General features: G+C 40.0%; 1 protein-coding gene across 2 annotated transcripts in view; it reads right to left on the bottom strand.

The window, feature by feature from the left end:
- The window catches only part of GRB10 (growth factor receptor bound protein 10), a 187,643-nt gene that overhangs the window by 22,103 nt on the left and 147,284 nt on the right, over positions 1-18,256 (bottom strand). For both annotated transcript variants that reach the window (XM_090049654.1, XM_090049655.1), the window contains 4 exons: positions 15,005-15,120; positions 11,595-11,669; positions 2,417-2,554; positions 1,646-1,756 (listed from right to left, as the gene is read on the bottom strand). In XM_090049654.1, the coding sequence (XP_089905780.1) occupies positions 1,646-1,756; positions 2,417-2,554; positions 11,595-11,669; positions 15,005-15,120 (440 nt within the window). The remainder of the gene's footprint in view (positions 1-1,645; positions 1,757-2,416; positions 2,555-11,594; positions 11,670-15,004; positions 15,121-18,256) is intronic.

Raw genomic sequence — 18,256 nt, 5'->3', positions numbered from 1 at the left:
AAAACCACTATCTTACAGTTTAGAGGCTTTTCTGCATTCTTGCTGCTCCATGTTGTGATTAATTAATTTACAAGTGTTGCTCTCACCGCCTACACTTGAAATGTAGATGATTGTGCATAATTAAAGCCCAATCTGTTTTTAAGGGTTTCCTTTACCTGGTAATTATCCACACTAACAGCTCCAGCTGTCCCCTCTAGGGATGGCACAAAGGCAGCAGTTTTAGTGTTGGAACTGCTTGCAAAAGACAGCTTGCCTATATCTCCACAGGCAAAAAACACTAAGAATGACAGCCCCCTGTAAAGGCATGGGGAGGTAAAGGAAGGCAGGCTGCATACATATCATCTTATTTACCTCTCTGTCTTCCTGGAGGGAATAGAGCTCTGCCTCTCAGTGCCTGAACAAATGGCTTTCTAGGCTGAGCTCGCCCCACCCCGCAAATACATCCTTTGAAGGATCCCTGGCAACAGCTACAGAATCCTGACTAGCAAAGAGAACAGTTCATATCTGTCAACTGTTCTTCAGTGTCCACTTTAGCCCTTGTAGGGCATCAATAAAACCAGGTCCCAGAGCCTGTCATGTGAACACACACAGCAGTGTCCTATAGAAGTGATTTAGATGACTGGATTTAGGAGCTGAAAATGTTACCCAAACAGCAAGATCAATGCACACTGAGGCAAGTCTACATAGGAAAACCATACATCTTTAGTTAACTTTCCAGCAGTACAACTGCTTCTGTGGAAAAGTGGTAAAAAGTGGCTCATGTGGGTATAACGTATTCCTCTTTGAAGATAAAAGTATAGTCATACCAGCACAGACATTTTATACACCAGTGTAACTTGTGTCCAGGGCAGATGTTGTGGTAATTTAACTACAGATATAGCAACTGTGTCCCCAAGAGTATGCACAATTGGCACAGCACAAAAAGCTGTGCACAGATTGGGCCCAGTTTAAGAAAACAAACATCTGCATATATTGTTTTCCATTTCTCAGAGTAACTTCCATTTTAAAATATGTGCAAACAAGCTGTTTGTCATGTTAATACAATTATAAATCTGTTCAGAATTTGGCATTTGCTGTTATGCAATGTCACTGCTCACCATCATGACGAGTTTTCCTTTCACAAAAATTAACATACACACACACACACACAAAAATAAAAATAAAAGAGGTTACTCGTTAATGTCTGGAACACAGGTCAATGTGCAACCCACCATGTACCAGGGCTGCTGCTCTAAAGCTCAAGGGGCTCTCTAGCATCATTTTCACATCACAGCTTCTGAACCACAGAGTAACAATGTTAAGATCCCAAGCAAGCTACAGTAGAGGATCCAATATGGAAAAAATATGGTGGTTTTTGTCAGGTCGTCTGAAAATTACATTGACTTAGACATGGAAGTGAACTTAGCGTCCTAGGATCATTTTGACATGATCATTGTGGTAGTAATTCACAAGCTGGGGCCCAGGGCAGTGAAAGCTGCATTCCTCTGGTTCAGATTGTGCTGAACCACTCCATCTTCTCAACACTATTATAAATAATTTTGAACTTACCCAGACTGCTTGAGTTCATGTAAATGTTTACTCTGTTAAAATAAGAGAGTCAGTGACTTTATTTTCATCTTGGGATCAAATTATTAGGAATAATTACCTTTATGCAAAATCCATAGTCTGCTGGAGCATTATACAATTTCTTGCCTGCTATCAATGAGAAAATATTGCTGTCTTCTAAGTCAGCTAACAACTGCAAATGTCTTGGCTCCTGTAAACATATTGTAAGATTAAATCACCAAAACATTTCAGTCTCATTCATTAGAGGACAGAGTATGCAAATTTAGTTTGCTTTGTTCTGAGCATTCAAGATGTATTTTTTACCATATAATTGACCAGATCTGCTCAGGCTAACTAGGAGTTTAAGGCCAGCACTGCTCCAGGATATGCCCTGAAAAACGGAACTCACTTCATAAATATCTGCTTGCCAGAGATTTATCTAAAGATTCACATTCAGGCATAGCAAATCATGCTCAAGAGTACTGTTGCCCACAACATAACTGCATTGTTTCTGATAAGTTTGGAAAAGTCAAGGTTAGTGATACTTAAGATACTACCTACCTCCTAAAAGAATCTCATAAGTTGATGAACCAAATGTTTACTCTATACATGTGGTGATGAGGGATAAAACATTTTAAAAATTGGCTACTTAAGTTTACATATAAAAGATAATACTAGATAAATATGGATTGGATGAGTCACAGTGCTCTGGATTGCTATGTCCCTTGTTTGCTACCTGGCCAGAATTAGTTTAACTTCTTTTGTATTTTTCATACAAGTGAATGGAGAATTTTAATCTTAAATCTATAGTTGTTAGGCTTTTTACTTTACATGGGAAGAGTGTACTAAAACTGAAGCCCCCACTCCTTACCTTTGAAGTTCCTTTCGTAGAGCAATAGAGTCCCGACCTCCTCAAACACACATATAATTTCTTCCATGATTTCCGACCTAGCTCTTTGACGTGTAAGAAACCTTGAATTTCAGGGCAGCTACTGGAGTTTAAAAAATTCTGTTGGATGTGAAAATCAAGAATACTGAGTTCTATGATTATGTACCATGAATACAACTAACAGTACTGCTATGCCAGCTGTAAGAAGCATTCAGTCACATTCACTGACTTATTTTCCACGTGCCAGATGCATTTCTGGTGCTGTACACTCAGCACACTAATGTGTTTCTAGTAATCCATCCAGGTCTCTAAAAGGCTAACCATTCTTCCACACATCTGCTCTTCTCACACTCATAGAGCCCAAGGGACATTTAAGGTCAATATTTTCATTACATATTCACAGGCAGTTTATTAACTCTATAAAAACTTGTCGGTACACTTCTTGGAAACACTGACTAGAATCTGAAAGCCAGAACTTTGTGATTTAAATTTTACTTAATAAAACAGACTATTTATGGCATGCCCATGTCCAATTCAAACATAATACTTAATGCAGGTTCTATCACAACAGAAAATGCACACCAGCAGCATAAATCTTTAATCCTCAGTAACTTGAGTACAGGAAATTCAAGCAAATCTCTTTACCTGCAGACTACCAGAATTCAACATCCAGGAGTATTTTGAAGAGTATGTTGGTATGGTATGCCCAACCGATTTAAATATTTTAGTAAGGGAACCAGAAGAAAAGGGCTGATTTGCATTTAAGCCCAATTACGTGTTCAGATAGTTTAATCTTCCACTACAAATGGAAAGGCTCCTGGTTGGACATTTTTTTATGTCATCCTCTTCCTCAATGAAAGATACAATTAAGAGAAGCACAGATTCTCCTCTTTATTACATGTCATAGACCACAAATAAATCAGAGATTTAAGGGGGAGATGGAGGGTGCTCAGGACTTTTTGGTGTCTCATTTAAAAAAAAATATCAGTATCATAATACTGGATAGATTTGACAGAGCCACTACATAGTTAGATGGAGCCATTCCATTAAGATCTGCACTGATGACCCTTTGGCTTTCAAAGTAGTTTCTGTATTCTGGAAAAGCCTTTATATTATATACATATATACACATACACATATACACACATATATATATACACACACACACATATATATACACACACACACACTACTAGCATTTATTTGCCAAATAACAACGTTGCCAATATACAGAGCACTTCAGAGGATAATGTGTTTATCTGAGCATGCCCAACATGAACTCTGCATATACTACCTCTGAATTTACTCCTTTTAAGTTTTTTTAAATGAATAAAATATACACTTTCAGCACAGTTTCAAAGTACTGTATAAACACATACTAAACATTAATAAAACATTTGTTTCTCTTCTCTTAGCAGTCTTCAGTGCTATTAGGCATGGGCCAATTTCAAAAGACAATTTAAAAACAAAAATAAAACTGATAATTTATCTTGTTTCTACTTTGTTTCCTAAAGTTAGTTTCCTTTGGTTGGGATAAATATTAGTGTGCTGATTGCAACTAAACAAAACGTTATTACAAGGAACCTTTCTACTACTTTGATTAGCCAGGAAGCCATGTTATCTAGATAAATGTACTTAAATAGTTATATAGCTTTGCATACACTTACTCAGATTCTTAATTTTTATATTAATCATTAGAAAATGACCTTTTTGTTCACTAGGCATTTTTGTTGCACTTTGAATCTCTGGCAGGCTGCATCTGACTCCAAGCTAGTACTCAATCAAAACTATGCAAAGTCAGCATATTAGAATCCTTATCAGATAGGTTATATATCCTGTATACATAAGAAAAAACCATGCACTGCATTTAAAGTAGGGGTGTACCGGTTGAGATTTCTGGGGCCTACACCAATAGCTGATTTTTAAGGAGACATATTGGCCGATACTGATCCAATTTTCAATACGCAGATCTTCCACCTGATGTGGTAGAAAGGGAGGGGAGGGAAGGGGTGTGGGAGGGCAGATCATGGCCCCTGCAGAGGGCGTATGTCCCCTGGATCTGCATGGCAAGGGGTGGACTGCAGCTGCGGGCTGGGGTCGGAACGGAGGCACAGCTCGTTGGGGGGCCACGGGAAGGGAGGGGGAGGGCAGCTCCTACCACTGCACACGGCTCATCTGGTGCTCGTCTGTTGGCTCCCCCTGCTTGTCTGGGAGGGCATGGGGGGCGAGGGGGGACAAAAATGTGCCCCCACATCTGCCCGGCTGGGAAGAACCTGGCCCCAGCCCGCCCTGCCCCAAGGCACACTCCTGCCCCCCACCCCCCATGCCCTCCCAGATAAGTGGAGGGAGCAGAAGCAAAAGCTGCCAGATGAGCACTGAATGATCCATGTGCAGTGGTGGGAGCCCCCACCTTCCCACGCCCCCCGCAATGAGCCACACCCCTGTTCCATGCCCACCACAGCCCCAACTGGGCAGCCCCTGCTCCAATCCCAACCCCACACCCTTCCTCACCACAGGAGCCTTGATCTGCTCCCCCACGTCCCTTCTCCCTCCCTCCCCTTCCACCACACCAGACTTACCAGCTGCCTACACCACTCCACACTTCTGGGCAGTGCTCCTCACTGCCTACATGCTGCACTGCAGCTATGCGTGTGCACGGGTATTTATTAGACAAATTAACAGGTCGCATCGGGCCTATTTCCAATACAGAAAATGTTTTTTATATTGGTGCCGATCTGATATCGGTCTGATGTATCGGTGCACCTCTAATTTAAAGCCAAGTGACTTACCAAACAGAGGAACTATTACACTGGAGTTGACAAACTGATAGATTACTTCCATCACCATAAGCAAGATTTCTAAGTAGGTCAGGTGCCAAACTTCCATTGAAATCAAGAATGGGACTTGGGCATCTGAATTGCCTAGGAACATCTGAAGATGCTGCTGGGCATTCCTTGCAGGCTATGTACTCTTAAAAGTCTAATCCTTTGTCACAGTTCTTAGAATTAACAGATTTTGGTCTTCCCTACCTGTTTTTTATTCACAGATTGGAAGAGAGAAAACAACTTTTTCAGCTCTGAATGAGCTAGACCAGAGGTAGGCAACATATGGCATAGGTGATGACGGTTTTTGCCATGGGTGCTTGCAGACTTAAAAAAAAAAAAGAATCAAAACAAAAAAAAAAGAGCGCTTTAAACTGAGCACGTTTTCACAGTGAGCTGCATATGTGCTTTAGTGGGGCTTTTTTGGTGCTTTTATCTAATAGCTGATTGAATCAGCTTTACCTAAAAGTGCCAAAAAGCCCTGCTGAAGTGCTCCATCTTTACAGACGTTTCAGAGCCAGGTTGAAGTAACACGCTGCTTTTTCCAGTAAAGCACTTTTTTTTTTTTTTTTTTAATGTCTACAAGCAGCAGCTGTGGTTCATGAGTGCTGAGTACCTGCTAACTTTTTTCAGTGGGTGCTTTATCCCTCGAGCACCCATGGAGTCAGTGCTTATGGCTTGCAGCTGAATTCAGTCTTTGGAGTCTTTGGATCCAACCTGTGATATGGGGCTTTGGCAGTGGGCACTCTTCCCATGCTGCTGTGGGGACAAGCACCAGCAGTGGCAGGGTCCTATTACCTGCATTCCCGCTTCTGATGAAGGATTGGGGTCATCCTAGCCTGCAACTGGAAAAGATTCCCTGCCACTGATGACAACTGATGAAATCATTCATTGAATCACAGAGAAGTGGGGCTGGAAGAGACCTCTATAGGTCATCTAGTCCAACCCCCTGCTAGAGGCATGATCATCCCTATCCAAAACATCCTATGCCAATCCATAATCCATCCTCTTAGTAAAACTACCGCAAAACCTGACATAATACAAGACAACACTCTAATCTGCATAGGTAAAGCAGGAGGATCATGGCACACAATGTCTTGCTTCTGTAAAACATTGTTAATATACACTCGAGAGATCGCAGGTAGAGGGCCCACATCCCATACTCCAGAGGAAGGCAAAACCCTTCCACAGTCTGTACCAATCTGGCCATGAGGTAAAAATCTTTCCTGACCCCAGATATGGCCATCAGTCTGATCCTGAGCAGAGGGGCCAGACCCTCTAATTAGGAACCTCTGGCTTTAAGTCCAAGGAGGAGCACTGACACACCTCAGTCGAAACCCCAACCTTGGTTGCCGCCAACAGACTTAAAAAAGGAAACCCTGATATGTAGCAGAAGGGGATGGAATTGCTGCTCAGCCCCATGCAACAACCAGCAATGCCCTAAAGTGTAGGAAATACCTATAGCAGAACACAGACATAGCTACACCTATATTATCTCTGACCCTCTTCTTGAATACCTACAGTGATGGAGAGTCCATAACTTCCCTGGGAGTTTATTCCACTGCATCCCTGTTCTAACAGTGAAGAAGTTTTTCCAGATATTCAATCTAAACTTACTTTGCTGTAACTTTAAGCCATTGATCCATGTTCTACTCTCTGCAACATGAGAGAAAAGGTGTTCTCCCTCTCCATTATGGCAGTCCTTCAAGTATTAGAAGACTGCTCTTGTATCCCGTCATAAACACCTTTTCCACAAGCTGAGCATGTCTAGCTCCTTCAACCTCTTACAACTACATTCTTAGAATACTGAAAGTTTAGAGTGGAACAGATTATAATTACTTTTGGCATGTACCAAGTCTCTGTTTAAAAAGAAAAAAATTATTAATAAGAAACAGATCTCATTTAAATCAGCTTCTTGTGTTTTTCTAAAACCGGATTTTATCCTTCCTCATCCTCTACCCTACCTAATCTGCTGAATTATTGGTGAAGTTCTTCTACAAAATGTGGTTGATAAAGTCTTCTAGGAAACTTTACATTCCTACTGGCATGTTTCTCTCTCTCCTTTCCAAAATTGTTCAGTGATAGCAACTTGCTCTCACAGGTGTTCTGTTTTACAGATCTTTTAGAGCAGGTTTGTTAAATTCATCTGGCTCCACAAAGTGGGTGAGTTGCATGGGGCTGGTTCACAGGCTGGATACTGAATGCAGAGCCGTGCCATCTGGTCTGCAGGGGTGGACACTACACCTCTGGCTGTCAAATTTCCAGCCCCAAAGGCACCCCTGTGGGCCAGATGACATGGCTGGCCAGATCTGGCCTGCAGGGCTCAGGATAGGGATAGAAAGTTTGCAGCAGAACACTGTCGCTTCTCATCCAACTGTCAAATTTCTAACCCCAGTTTGGTCCGTGGGTCATATCTTTGACACCCTTGTTCTATAGTAAGGAGTGAACCTTGGTCTCCACTTCTCATCCATACATAAAAGCCCAACAGTTTGACTATCTTTCCACAATGCTTTGATGATGATACCTCTATCCAAATGGTATGCCACTGCACAACAAACAGAAACGGAGATTACCAAGCTGCAGCTCCTAAGTTATTTCCATTAGTTTGGCCTACATCCTTATGGATCAGCCAGTTTGAATAAGTAGGCTAGGGTACACTAGAAATCATTCTTAATATGCCATGTTTAACAGATCTTAAAGCAGTAATTGACTTAAGAGGCCTAACTCATTTTCCATGCAACATCCATTTTTAACAACAGAAATGAGCTTTTAAAATTATTTTTCCCTAGTTAAATGGAAATGCAATGATTTTTTAATATTTTCCAGTTTATTTGTACATGGTATTTAATGGGTTTTAGAAGTGTTTTTAGGAGCAAAAAGAAACTAGCAGTTCAAATCAGCAACAACTTGTTATATCTAACAGAGGGTCAGTAAAATGTGCAAAGTGATAGAAATCAGAGGAGAAAAAAGCAGCTGTGAATACCTATGTGTTTTTAAATAATATAAACACAGAAGAAAACATACATGTTAATTAAGGTATCATCTAGGCAACAACATCTTCTGTTTGTAACATACATCCACATAGGGATTACAATTTACAAACCTAATTGACCCATAACAACCTTGCAAGGTAGGAATATACCTATTTGAAGAAAAGACTAAAACACTAGAGATTAGACATTTATGCCCAAGCACTCATCTTTGAACAATTTGGTCACGAATAGATGACTTGATGATCAGTGTTAGATCTGTTCAATTCACCAAACAATTAAGAGTCAGAGATCCCACAGGATCATTGGAGAGTAGGGCTAGAAGGGACCTCTTGAGGTCATCTAGTCCAGCCCTCTGCTCAAAGCGGATCACCCCTGACTAAACCATCCTGGCCAAGGATCTGTCTAATCTGCTCTTGAAAACTTCCAAGGATGCAGATTCCACAATTTAAGAAGCCTGTTCCAATGCCTGATCACCCTCACGGTCAGAAAGTTCCTCTTTCAACCTAAATTTCTCCTGCTGAAGCTTGGGACCATCATTCTTCATCCTGTCCCTTGTGGCCTGAGAGAAAAGCCCATGTTTATGCTCACTATAACCTTCAGCAATTTGAAGACTGTTTTCAAATCCTGCCTTGCACCCTCCCCATCTAGTCTTCTCCAGACTAAAAACCCCAGGGGTCTAGCTCATTCAGAGCTGAAAAAGTTGTTCCAGTCTGTGAATAAAAAAAGAGGTAGGGAAGACCAAAATCTGTTAATTCTAAGAACTGTGACAAAGGATTAAACTTTTAAGAGTACGTAGCCCGCAAAGAATGCCCAGCAGCATCTTCAAATGTTCCTAGGCAGTTCAGATGCCCAAGTCCCATTCTTGAGTTCAGTGGAAGTTTGGCACCTGACCTACTTAGAAATCTTGCCCATGGTGATGGAGGCAATCAATCAGTTTGTCAACTCCAATGTAATAGTTCCTATGTTTAGCTCCTCTTTCAGCCTTTCCTCATAAGTCTTGCTTCCCAAGACCCCCATTTTTGTTGTTCTGCATTGGGTTCTTTCCAAGATGTCCACCTCCTCCTTGACATACGGAGCCCAAAACTGGACACAGTATTCCAAGTGAAGTTTTACCAGTGCTGAATAGAGCAGAAGAATCATTTCCCTTGATTTGCAAGTGATCCCCTTGTTAATACAACCAAATATACTGTTGGCTTTTTTGGGAACAAGAACATGCTGTTGGCTCATATTCTGCTTATGGTCCATTGTAACTTTCAGGTCCTGATAGGCAATACTGCAGCCTATCCAGTCACTCCCCAGTCAGTATTTGTGCATGTAATCATTTCTGTCCCAAGTGCAGGACATTGCTAGATCTCATTTGGGTGACTGCAGGCCATTTTTGCAGCCTATCCAGGTCATTCTGGATCCTAGCTCTACTGTCTGGAGCATCTGCAACTCTGTTCAACTTGGTGGTGTCCACAAATTTGCTAAGCTTGCACTCAACCCCATTGCCCAAATCATTAATGAACACATTAAAAAATACCGGACCCAGGACACCCACTTGATACCTCTTCCCAACTCAACACAGAGCCACTGATAACTATTTGTTGAATACAATGATCCATCCAGTTACATACCCACCTCACAGCATTTTCATCTAGTCTGTAGTTCTATAATTTGTTAACGAGAATACTGTGGGAGACTGTCAAAATCCTTGCTAAAGTCAAGGTAGATCAATCTACAGCTTGTGAACTGTTATGTTTCCCTACCAGCAGATTTCCCAATAATTAAGTCTGCCATGAGAACCAAGTCCTGTAATTTGGAAACTTCAGGCAGATGCTGAGAGAAGTTCTCACCCTACTCCACCTCCTGGCTTGAAGGCCTGTAGCAGAAATCCACCATGACATCCTCCCTCTTGCTTTCCATTTGGACCTTTACCCAGAGGCTTTCAACAGGCCTACCTTCTGCTTCATACTGAACCTCAGGACACTTGTATATCACCTTTACATATAAGGAAACTCCTCCTTTTTTGCCTCTATCTATCCTTCCTGAACAAGCTATATACATCCATGATTGTACTCCATCTCAACATGTCTATGTAATCCTAATGAAATCTTAATTCTGTGTTTGTACTAGGTCCTCCACTTCTTTCTGCTTGCTCCTCATACTTCTCACAATAGAATATAAATATTTCAGATATCTAACTGTCCTATCGTTTGAGATAATCAAACTTGGTAATATATGGGATGTGAATTTTATTAGACAGATTTACCACTTAGCAATATGTGTGCTAACCTTGAAGCAATCATAGCTACAAACTACCGTCTACAAACTGTAATGTGGAAAAACACAGTATAAACCTGAAATATTGGCTATTGGCAGGAAGAAAGTACAATGGAAGTCTTTACAGACATATGTATTTTATACATGCATATACACGTGGGCACACATAAACAATTTAGTTAGGCAAAACTTAACAGGGATTACCTAACTATTTTGAAGTTTAATGAATACTGCATATACTTCATTTATTGTCACCGTCTCTTTTCCTGAAAGAATTTTTACTCTACTAAAAAAGGGTCTAAACTCTTTGGAGACCTGTTCCTTAACTATGAACACTAATCTCAAAACATTCTTCCAATGCATGTTTATGCTTTGCATCACTAGAAATCTTGTGGGGGGGAAAACACACCTGAAAAATTAAACGTTTAAGATTTAACACTTACTGCAGATGCTATGCTAGGAAATACCAGGGTTATGCAAAAAGTACACAATTCAATTTCACTGAAAGTCTGGTTTTCTAAGAATACTTCAGAAGTGAGAAATTCACTGTTAGGAACAACTTTACAGGGTAATATGATTATTCTTATTGTTTTTAACAATAGGGGCCCATTTTTTCTTTTCAAGCTGCTCTTTTCAGGACAAGACACCAAGGGAAAAAAGGTACCCCTATCACTGGTGGGTCAACCTAACTGATAAGGGGATATCAAGAAAGAGGATAGGATGGGATTGATTGGAGAATGGAACAAAAACGTAAGAAGAGAAGAAAGCAAAAGAAAGTCTATTTATTCCTGTGTCTCCATGGACAGAAAGATGATGTTAATCTCACACATTCATCATGTTAACAGCCTAACCAGAGCAGACACTCCCAAAAGCAGTAACCCATGCTATATCAGGTAACATCCAAGTGGGGATGTGGAAGTGGAAGTTCAATGTTTGTAATGTAACACTAGCTAAAATCTTCACAAGACACTGCACACTAAGCTGAAAATTTGCACGCAGCCTTTTCCTGATGACATTTCCAAATTTCTGCACCTTCCTCTTCTACAGAAAAAGGTTGATTTAACATAAGCATGCCTTCAATACCTGCAGGAGCTGAGATTGTGGGATACTGCCGTTTGATTGCTGACACCAAGCCACCATCTGCTCTGGAAAGAAATTCTGGGTTGGAAGAAAGAGAGAAAGAGAGGGAGAGAGAGAGACAGAGTTTGGAGTCAGATTACATTTATGCACATTCTTTAGTCACCACTTCTGAATTAATATATTTAAAAAACAGTGTAAGTGACACTAAGGCTTTCAGGCCTTATTTACCCCTTCCTCCTTTACCACCTGCCAAAAAATAAAACCATAAAAACACAAACTTCATAAACATAGAAAATGGCTTTGTAAAATGAAGTCTGGGATATTTCACAAGGTACACTGCTGAAATTTGAGACTAAGTCATTTCTATCAACACCTTTCTACATAACAGTTTTCCCTCCTCCAGAAAACTAAAATATAAATCAGCTTTTATGATACTTGCAACAAGGAGCAAGAAGCTCTAGTACCTGCTTCTTGAAGTGGAGAGGAATGGCCAACCTGTGGCATGCATGCCATGAGTGGCACAGGTAGATTGTGTGTGGCACTTGGCAGACCAGGAAGAGAAAAGGCAGCATAGCAGCAGACAGGCTGCATAGAAAGCAGAACAGCATATGGGACAGGGAGGATAGGGCAGGAAGCATAATGCACAGCAGCAGATCAAGTAAGGAGCATAGTGCAGGGAGATGAAAGCACAGCAGCATATTAGGCGGTGGAAGAGGATCAGCATGATATTCAGGCAGGGTATGGGGCTAATCTGTAGCATGCCTGCCTAAAAGGCTGGCCCCCACTGGGCTAATACACCGGGGAAGCCTGGACTCAACTTCCTATGCCATCACAGACTTCCCATGTGGGATCAGGTTAGTTACTTAGAGTCCACGTACCCCTAGATCCCCATTTGTAAGATGCAGAGAAGTGGCTGTCTCAAGTCCAGTTGGACTAGATGACCTAGGGGTCAGACCTCCTGTCAAACCCCCAGTATGACCTCCTGAGGTCCTTTTCAACTCTAATTTTTTATGATTCTATAAGTCAGGCAGAAAATAAGACAGAGTGGCACGTCAGAGACTCACTGGTCCAGAGCTTTCATAAGCAACCATCTACTTTGTTATATGCTAACATCTGACAAAGTAGGTTGTTGCCTATGAAAGCTCATGCTCTCTGAATCAGTTTCTCCCCAAGATGCCACCTTTCCTCACCTTCTATTGTCAAGGTGGGGATACTTCCTTGCCTTACAGGGGTATAATGAGGAAAAATACATTATAGAATCAAAGCTCCTGAGTTACCAGGATAAGTAAGAGGCACTTAAATACTTAGCTAGTAGTTTTCTCTCTCTAACCAAATTGAAGTTTAATACCAAATCAGGCCTGAACAACTTTAAGATCCATCAGAACTTTTCTTCTTAATTGACTAGGCCTGGAGCATAACTGTCAGTGTTTAAGCTAGCCATTTGTTCAGCATTTTGTTCACACCTAGGTCTCAACACCTTCCAACTATCAAATCTTCAATTTTTTTCCCTTGAAGATGATTATGTATCACGGCAATGTAAAAGAGCTTGTGCATTCCCTGCAGTGATTAGTTAGCTACACATTCTACAAACTGGAACAGTTTCACGGAGCAACATTCTGTGTATGTTCAGAGCAACTTTATGTGCAGCACTTGCAACTTACAAACAATTTAAGTAGACACCCATTCACGTAGCACAGTAATTTTAGGTCCAAGCAGAATGTGTCACACTTGCAGGGAATTTCTACAAAGCTTTAAATCTTCATAATACTCTACAATGCCAGCACGATGCATCATCTCATTCACTCTGAATTATGATATCAGGAATCTATGACAGCTAAATACACAAGTTCACTTCAGACCACCTCTTTCTTTCTTTATCTCATTTTCAACTTTATACAGGCTGTTAATCTTTGTTAGATGATTGGAGAAATTGAGATCTAAAATAAAAGATGATCAACAAGCTAAATTGCAACCTGTAGCAATTAGGAACGCTTTTCACAAATGCTTTAGATAATAGAAACACACGCCTCAAAGCATTAGCAGATTGAGGATTTAGGAGGAACTGCCTTCTCACCTCATCGTATATTTAGCCAGGTGAATTATAAAGATTAAAGTGACCAGCTTCCCATAAGTACTAGCCAGTGCCAGATTCTGATATTTGACTGAATGGACCAGTAGCCTTAAAATCTGAAGGAATCAGCAGTGTTTGATAGTCAAAACTAAAAGTCAACTGCTTTGCATTTTCTTTCTAACCTCTCTTAGATTAACAATTAATGTTAAGATTAACAAGCATACTATACAAAACTTGGCAGCAGAAGTAACAGAACAGATTACAAGGATGGGGCATAGTTTATAAATTAGGGTTTTCTGATTAGAGACAAAGGCTGAAACATGATTCCCTTTCAAGGGGCAGATTTCCAAACATGTATCAGTAGCTGTCAAACGGGTATCCAGGTGCTTATATACAAGGTGCAAATTAAGGGGAAGCTTAGGGGAGCTGAGACTCACATAAGAGATGAGAGCTCCCCGGTAAGATTTGAAAATCATAACCTGGGGGCGTTGGGAGTCCTCCAATTTGACTGCTCCTTCATTTATGTAGAAATATTAATCAATGAACTGGTTTAATTTTTTTTTGCAGATCCCCGCAGGAGTCAAAGTGTAATTCAAACCCTGCTTATACGTATGCATCACTGGACTGTCCCCACAGATTGTGTGCATGTTTGACAGTATGACCCCAAATGGGTTATAAAACACCATTAAAAAATAGCAACAGCTCTTAGGTTCTTGTTTTACTAGTATTACTTCCAGTTGAACAAGGCAATTATCATGTGTTGCACATTTATCTGTGAAAGGTGAGTGAGAGACAGGGAAAAGTATTTTGAAAATGTCCATGAGAAATAAGAACCATTAGAAGAACTGTCATGGTAAGCTCACCTACTATGGGCCAATGGGCAATATACATATTTATAAACAGGAAATAACTGCATGAAACAAGTGCTTTAGAAGTTACCCATAGGTTTCTTCATTACTGGCAAAGATTAAGGGATCTGAACACTGCACATTATTTGGTCAACTTGCTCCAAATCAAATAACAACTTTCAAGATAATGAATATGTTGAGTTGCTGTTGGCTTAGAGAAACCAAGCTGGGCTTTCCTTTTCTTCAGCATAGCAACAGCTACTTGAAAAACAAATTATATTTGGCAATTTGACAACCACTCCACATCTCTTATTTTGGGACTCAAGACAAGTTAAGATCCTTGCTTGTTTTTAAGAAAGTTGTTTTCACATTTGAGACTTCACTGTGTTCATTACCATTATTAGGCACTGTAGAAAAAGATCCGGTCTATGACAGACAGTGTCTCAAACAATTTATTATCCTTGATGTTTTACTAGTTTAACAATGGGACTCACCATAGGATTTTTAAAAAATTCGTATTTTGCATAATTCTTCCTGAACAAAAATTTACTTTCACTTCCCATTGTGGACTCGACTTGGACTATAAGTTCATGGTCTTCTAAGCATCTCTCTGTGGAAGGAAAAGATGAGTGTTAATACCCAATTACCTAGGGAAAAAGGAGGCAAGACTAACACAGCAAAGAACACAAACAGAACAGTTCAGAATCACTCAACTGCATTAACATCCTTCATGAAGATCCTCAAAAAAGCTTGAGTTTTTTAGAGCCTTCAAATTACACTGAAACCTAGTGTAATTTAACATAGCAATACACTTTAGTATAGTAACACAGGATTGAGGTATCAAGGTATTTGGCTTTAAGTGCCCATTCTTTCCATATTTCATATGCCAGGATTACACAGGTATGATATTTTGAAGAGGAGGACTACTGCTATGAGTGTGAGTGTGAGTGTGAGTGGAGAGAGACACAGACAAGACAAGGGGACAGGGGGATGGAACTCATAACACTATGAAGCAAATTCTTCCTTAACCACTTTGTAAACACTAAATGGAGTGAAATGCTTGGGAAAGCTTTAAGAACAATGGGTGATGGGGCCATCATCAAGTCTCACAATATAACAGAAAAATAGTCACCTCTTCAGCCATATGACTCAAATGTACTTTCATCCTGAAGTGAACTTCAAGCCAGATTTGTAACATGCTAGACTGCTCATTTATTATAAAAGCCGTCAAAGGATTTCACTTAGAGGAAGGCTGACAGACAGAAACATTGGTTCTATATTTGTTAGAGGGCTTTTTTTTTTTGCTTCTAGAGTTGGTCATCTGTATGAATGAACTACCCACCACCACCATCTGTTTAGAGAACAGCACATATCAAAGGATGAATAAGATAGCTTAATGGATCCTATTCCAGTGAAAATCACAGCTCAGTTTAAAAACTTTTCAGATGCCAACTGAAATACATCTACACTTCTGTGATGAAATCAACATCCAGATGAGGTTTGATGAAAATACCTATGCATTTTTAGACATTTTATCACCATGGCTTCTGGTCTAACTAAGATTCCAAAAAGGTCTCATCTTTTCCTGTCTGCACTTGATTCAGCCATTACTATCATTTACAATTCCAAGCCTTTATTACTAGAGTGCTCCTAATGCAGTTACCCATCATGATCACAAGAAAACTACAAGAAGGACAGAAAGCAACTTTGTGTCTAAGAAGCAGACTTCCAGCTGGTGTAAACTGTCATAGAGCCATTACAGTGAGTAGAGCTATGAATCTTTACACCATCTAAGAACCCGTTCCCCTAAACCTCTGAGAGATTTCAGGTAAAATTTAAGATAGAAGTTACGACAAATATTATATATTAGTTTGCATTCTAGTTGCCACTGATCTTTTCTCTTTCCCACAAGGTAAGGACAGTGGAGATCTGACAGCAGGATGTGCTCTGATAGGCCATGAACTCTCAAATAGCCTTCCTTCACTGAACCCACAAAACTGTCCTCAACTTCTTCATGACAGTGCACGGCTCACCTTGAATCGCATGATTAAGGCAGAAACTAAACTTCCTTATCCTAAGGAAATGTAATTTAGGCAAAATATTGTCAGCATGTCCGGTATCTTGACTTTTAATTTGTGCACAGTGAATGTTTAATGGATCTGATACAGACTGCTGAAAAGTCCTAAATCTGTTTCCTTACCAAAACAGTCTCCACTTCCCTTTGAAAATGCTGTCATGGCATTTATGCTGACTCAGCTAATGTCTAGATTTTCATTTTGAGGATGCAAGCAAGCCAGAAATAAAGATTTAACATTTTATGAAACTTAGCTGCAACTAAAGGGACTAGAAATAACTTTCTTATTCTTCTGATCTGCTCCTTGCATTACTTTAGAGTCTTCTCTAATAACTACATATAGGCAGAAAAAGCATTTTAACTGCTTTTCATTACTTTTTAAATAGCATAAAAATAGAACTGTGTGAAAGAGAGATGTTTTCAATACCCAGCAAGTTGCAGATGCAAGACCCAGAGTTCATCACTAATAACAATTATACATGCCTCCCAAAGAAGTCTGATTTCCTATTTCACTAACTGCTGTGGCTATTAAGAGTCATGTGTTTTTTCATGACACTTAAATAAGCCTAATAGAGATACAATACACATGCAAAACCACAGAATGCCATTATTCACCAACCCTTATTTTCAACCCAAACTACAATTTAAAGACCCATAAATTTGCAACAAGGTCTGAAAAACTCTGCTCTCCCAGCCACGTTAAAATAAGTTTGTCAAGGCATTTCTGAAGTTAGGCAGACAGATGCAAGAAATCTCATTTTCTACAACCATTTTACACCATATCACCATTAAAGTTTCATAGGTTGATAAAGATTACGCAATTCCTTATCAGTAACGGTTTGTAGTTAACAATGGAACACCATATAGTGACAGCTAATGCTGGTGGGGAAGGGATGTGTGCGTGATGGGAGTATAAATCGGTTTTTAAAGCTAGAAATAAAGCAGTTGGATTATTATATTGGAGACTAATGGCTCAATGCTGAAAAACTTTGGGGTAACATGGCATGTCTTGGTGTGTCAGGAATCTAAATGAATTTGATGTTAAGTAATCAAAACCACTGATTCTACATGCTGAACTGGACACACAAGTAATTTGCACAGTGAGATAAGTTTGCAACTATTTGCATATTAAAGTTAACATTGGCAGCAAATAAATATGCATGCTAAGCAGACAGCCAGATTACTGGGACCTAAAAGGACTACCACATTAAATGATTATGCTCTGCTTTCCAAGGATTTGAACATGGTACACATATGTAATTTAGCATCCGACATGTGTTGTGTGTCTGGGTCCCAAGTTATGTTCTATGTCCATGGCATGCTACCTACCGTGTGTAAAAAGGTGGGCCCAACCTATTTGACAAACTGAACTCCTTGGAAGAAGAGAGTAATGAAAGTCTAGGCCAAAGAAGTAACCATCACATTCTCAAGGAATTTTAGGGCTATTTTCTAAAGCACTACTTCCGCCAAAGATCCTGAACAAGCAAAACCTAGGGTATGGACAAACTAACAGAGTTAAAGTACAGTTATAGGACTTTACAACTCTATGCTGTAATTTTTCTTGTCTGTTTGCTCTATTAAGTGGAAGCAAAACTACTGTAACTTTAAGCATGTTTCATTTAGGTTTACAATTACAGCCATTTAGCTCCAGGATACTGATACAGGAGCAGAG

This window comes from Crocodylus siamensis, chromosome 5, assembly GCF_052110815.1.
Source record: "Crocodylus siamensis isolate JL-2025a chromosome 5, ASM5211081v1, whole genome shotgun sequence".
In the NCBI taxonomy this organism is placed as follows: Eukaryota; Metazoa; Chordata; order Crocodylia; family Crocodylidae; genus Crocodylus; species Crocodylus siamensis.
This window is presented reverse-complemented; position numbering and strand designations above follow the sequence as displayed.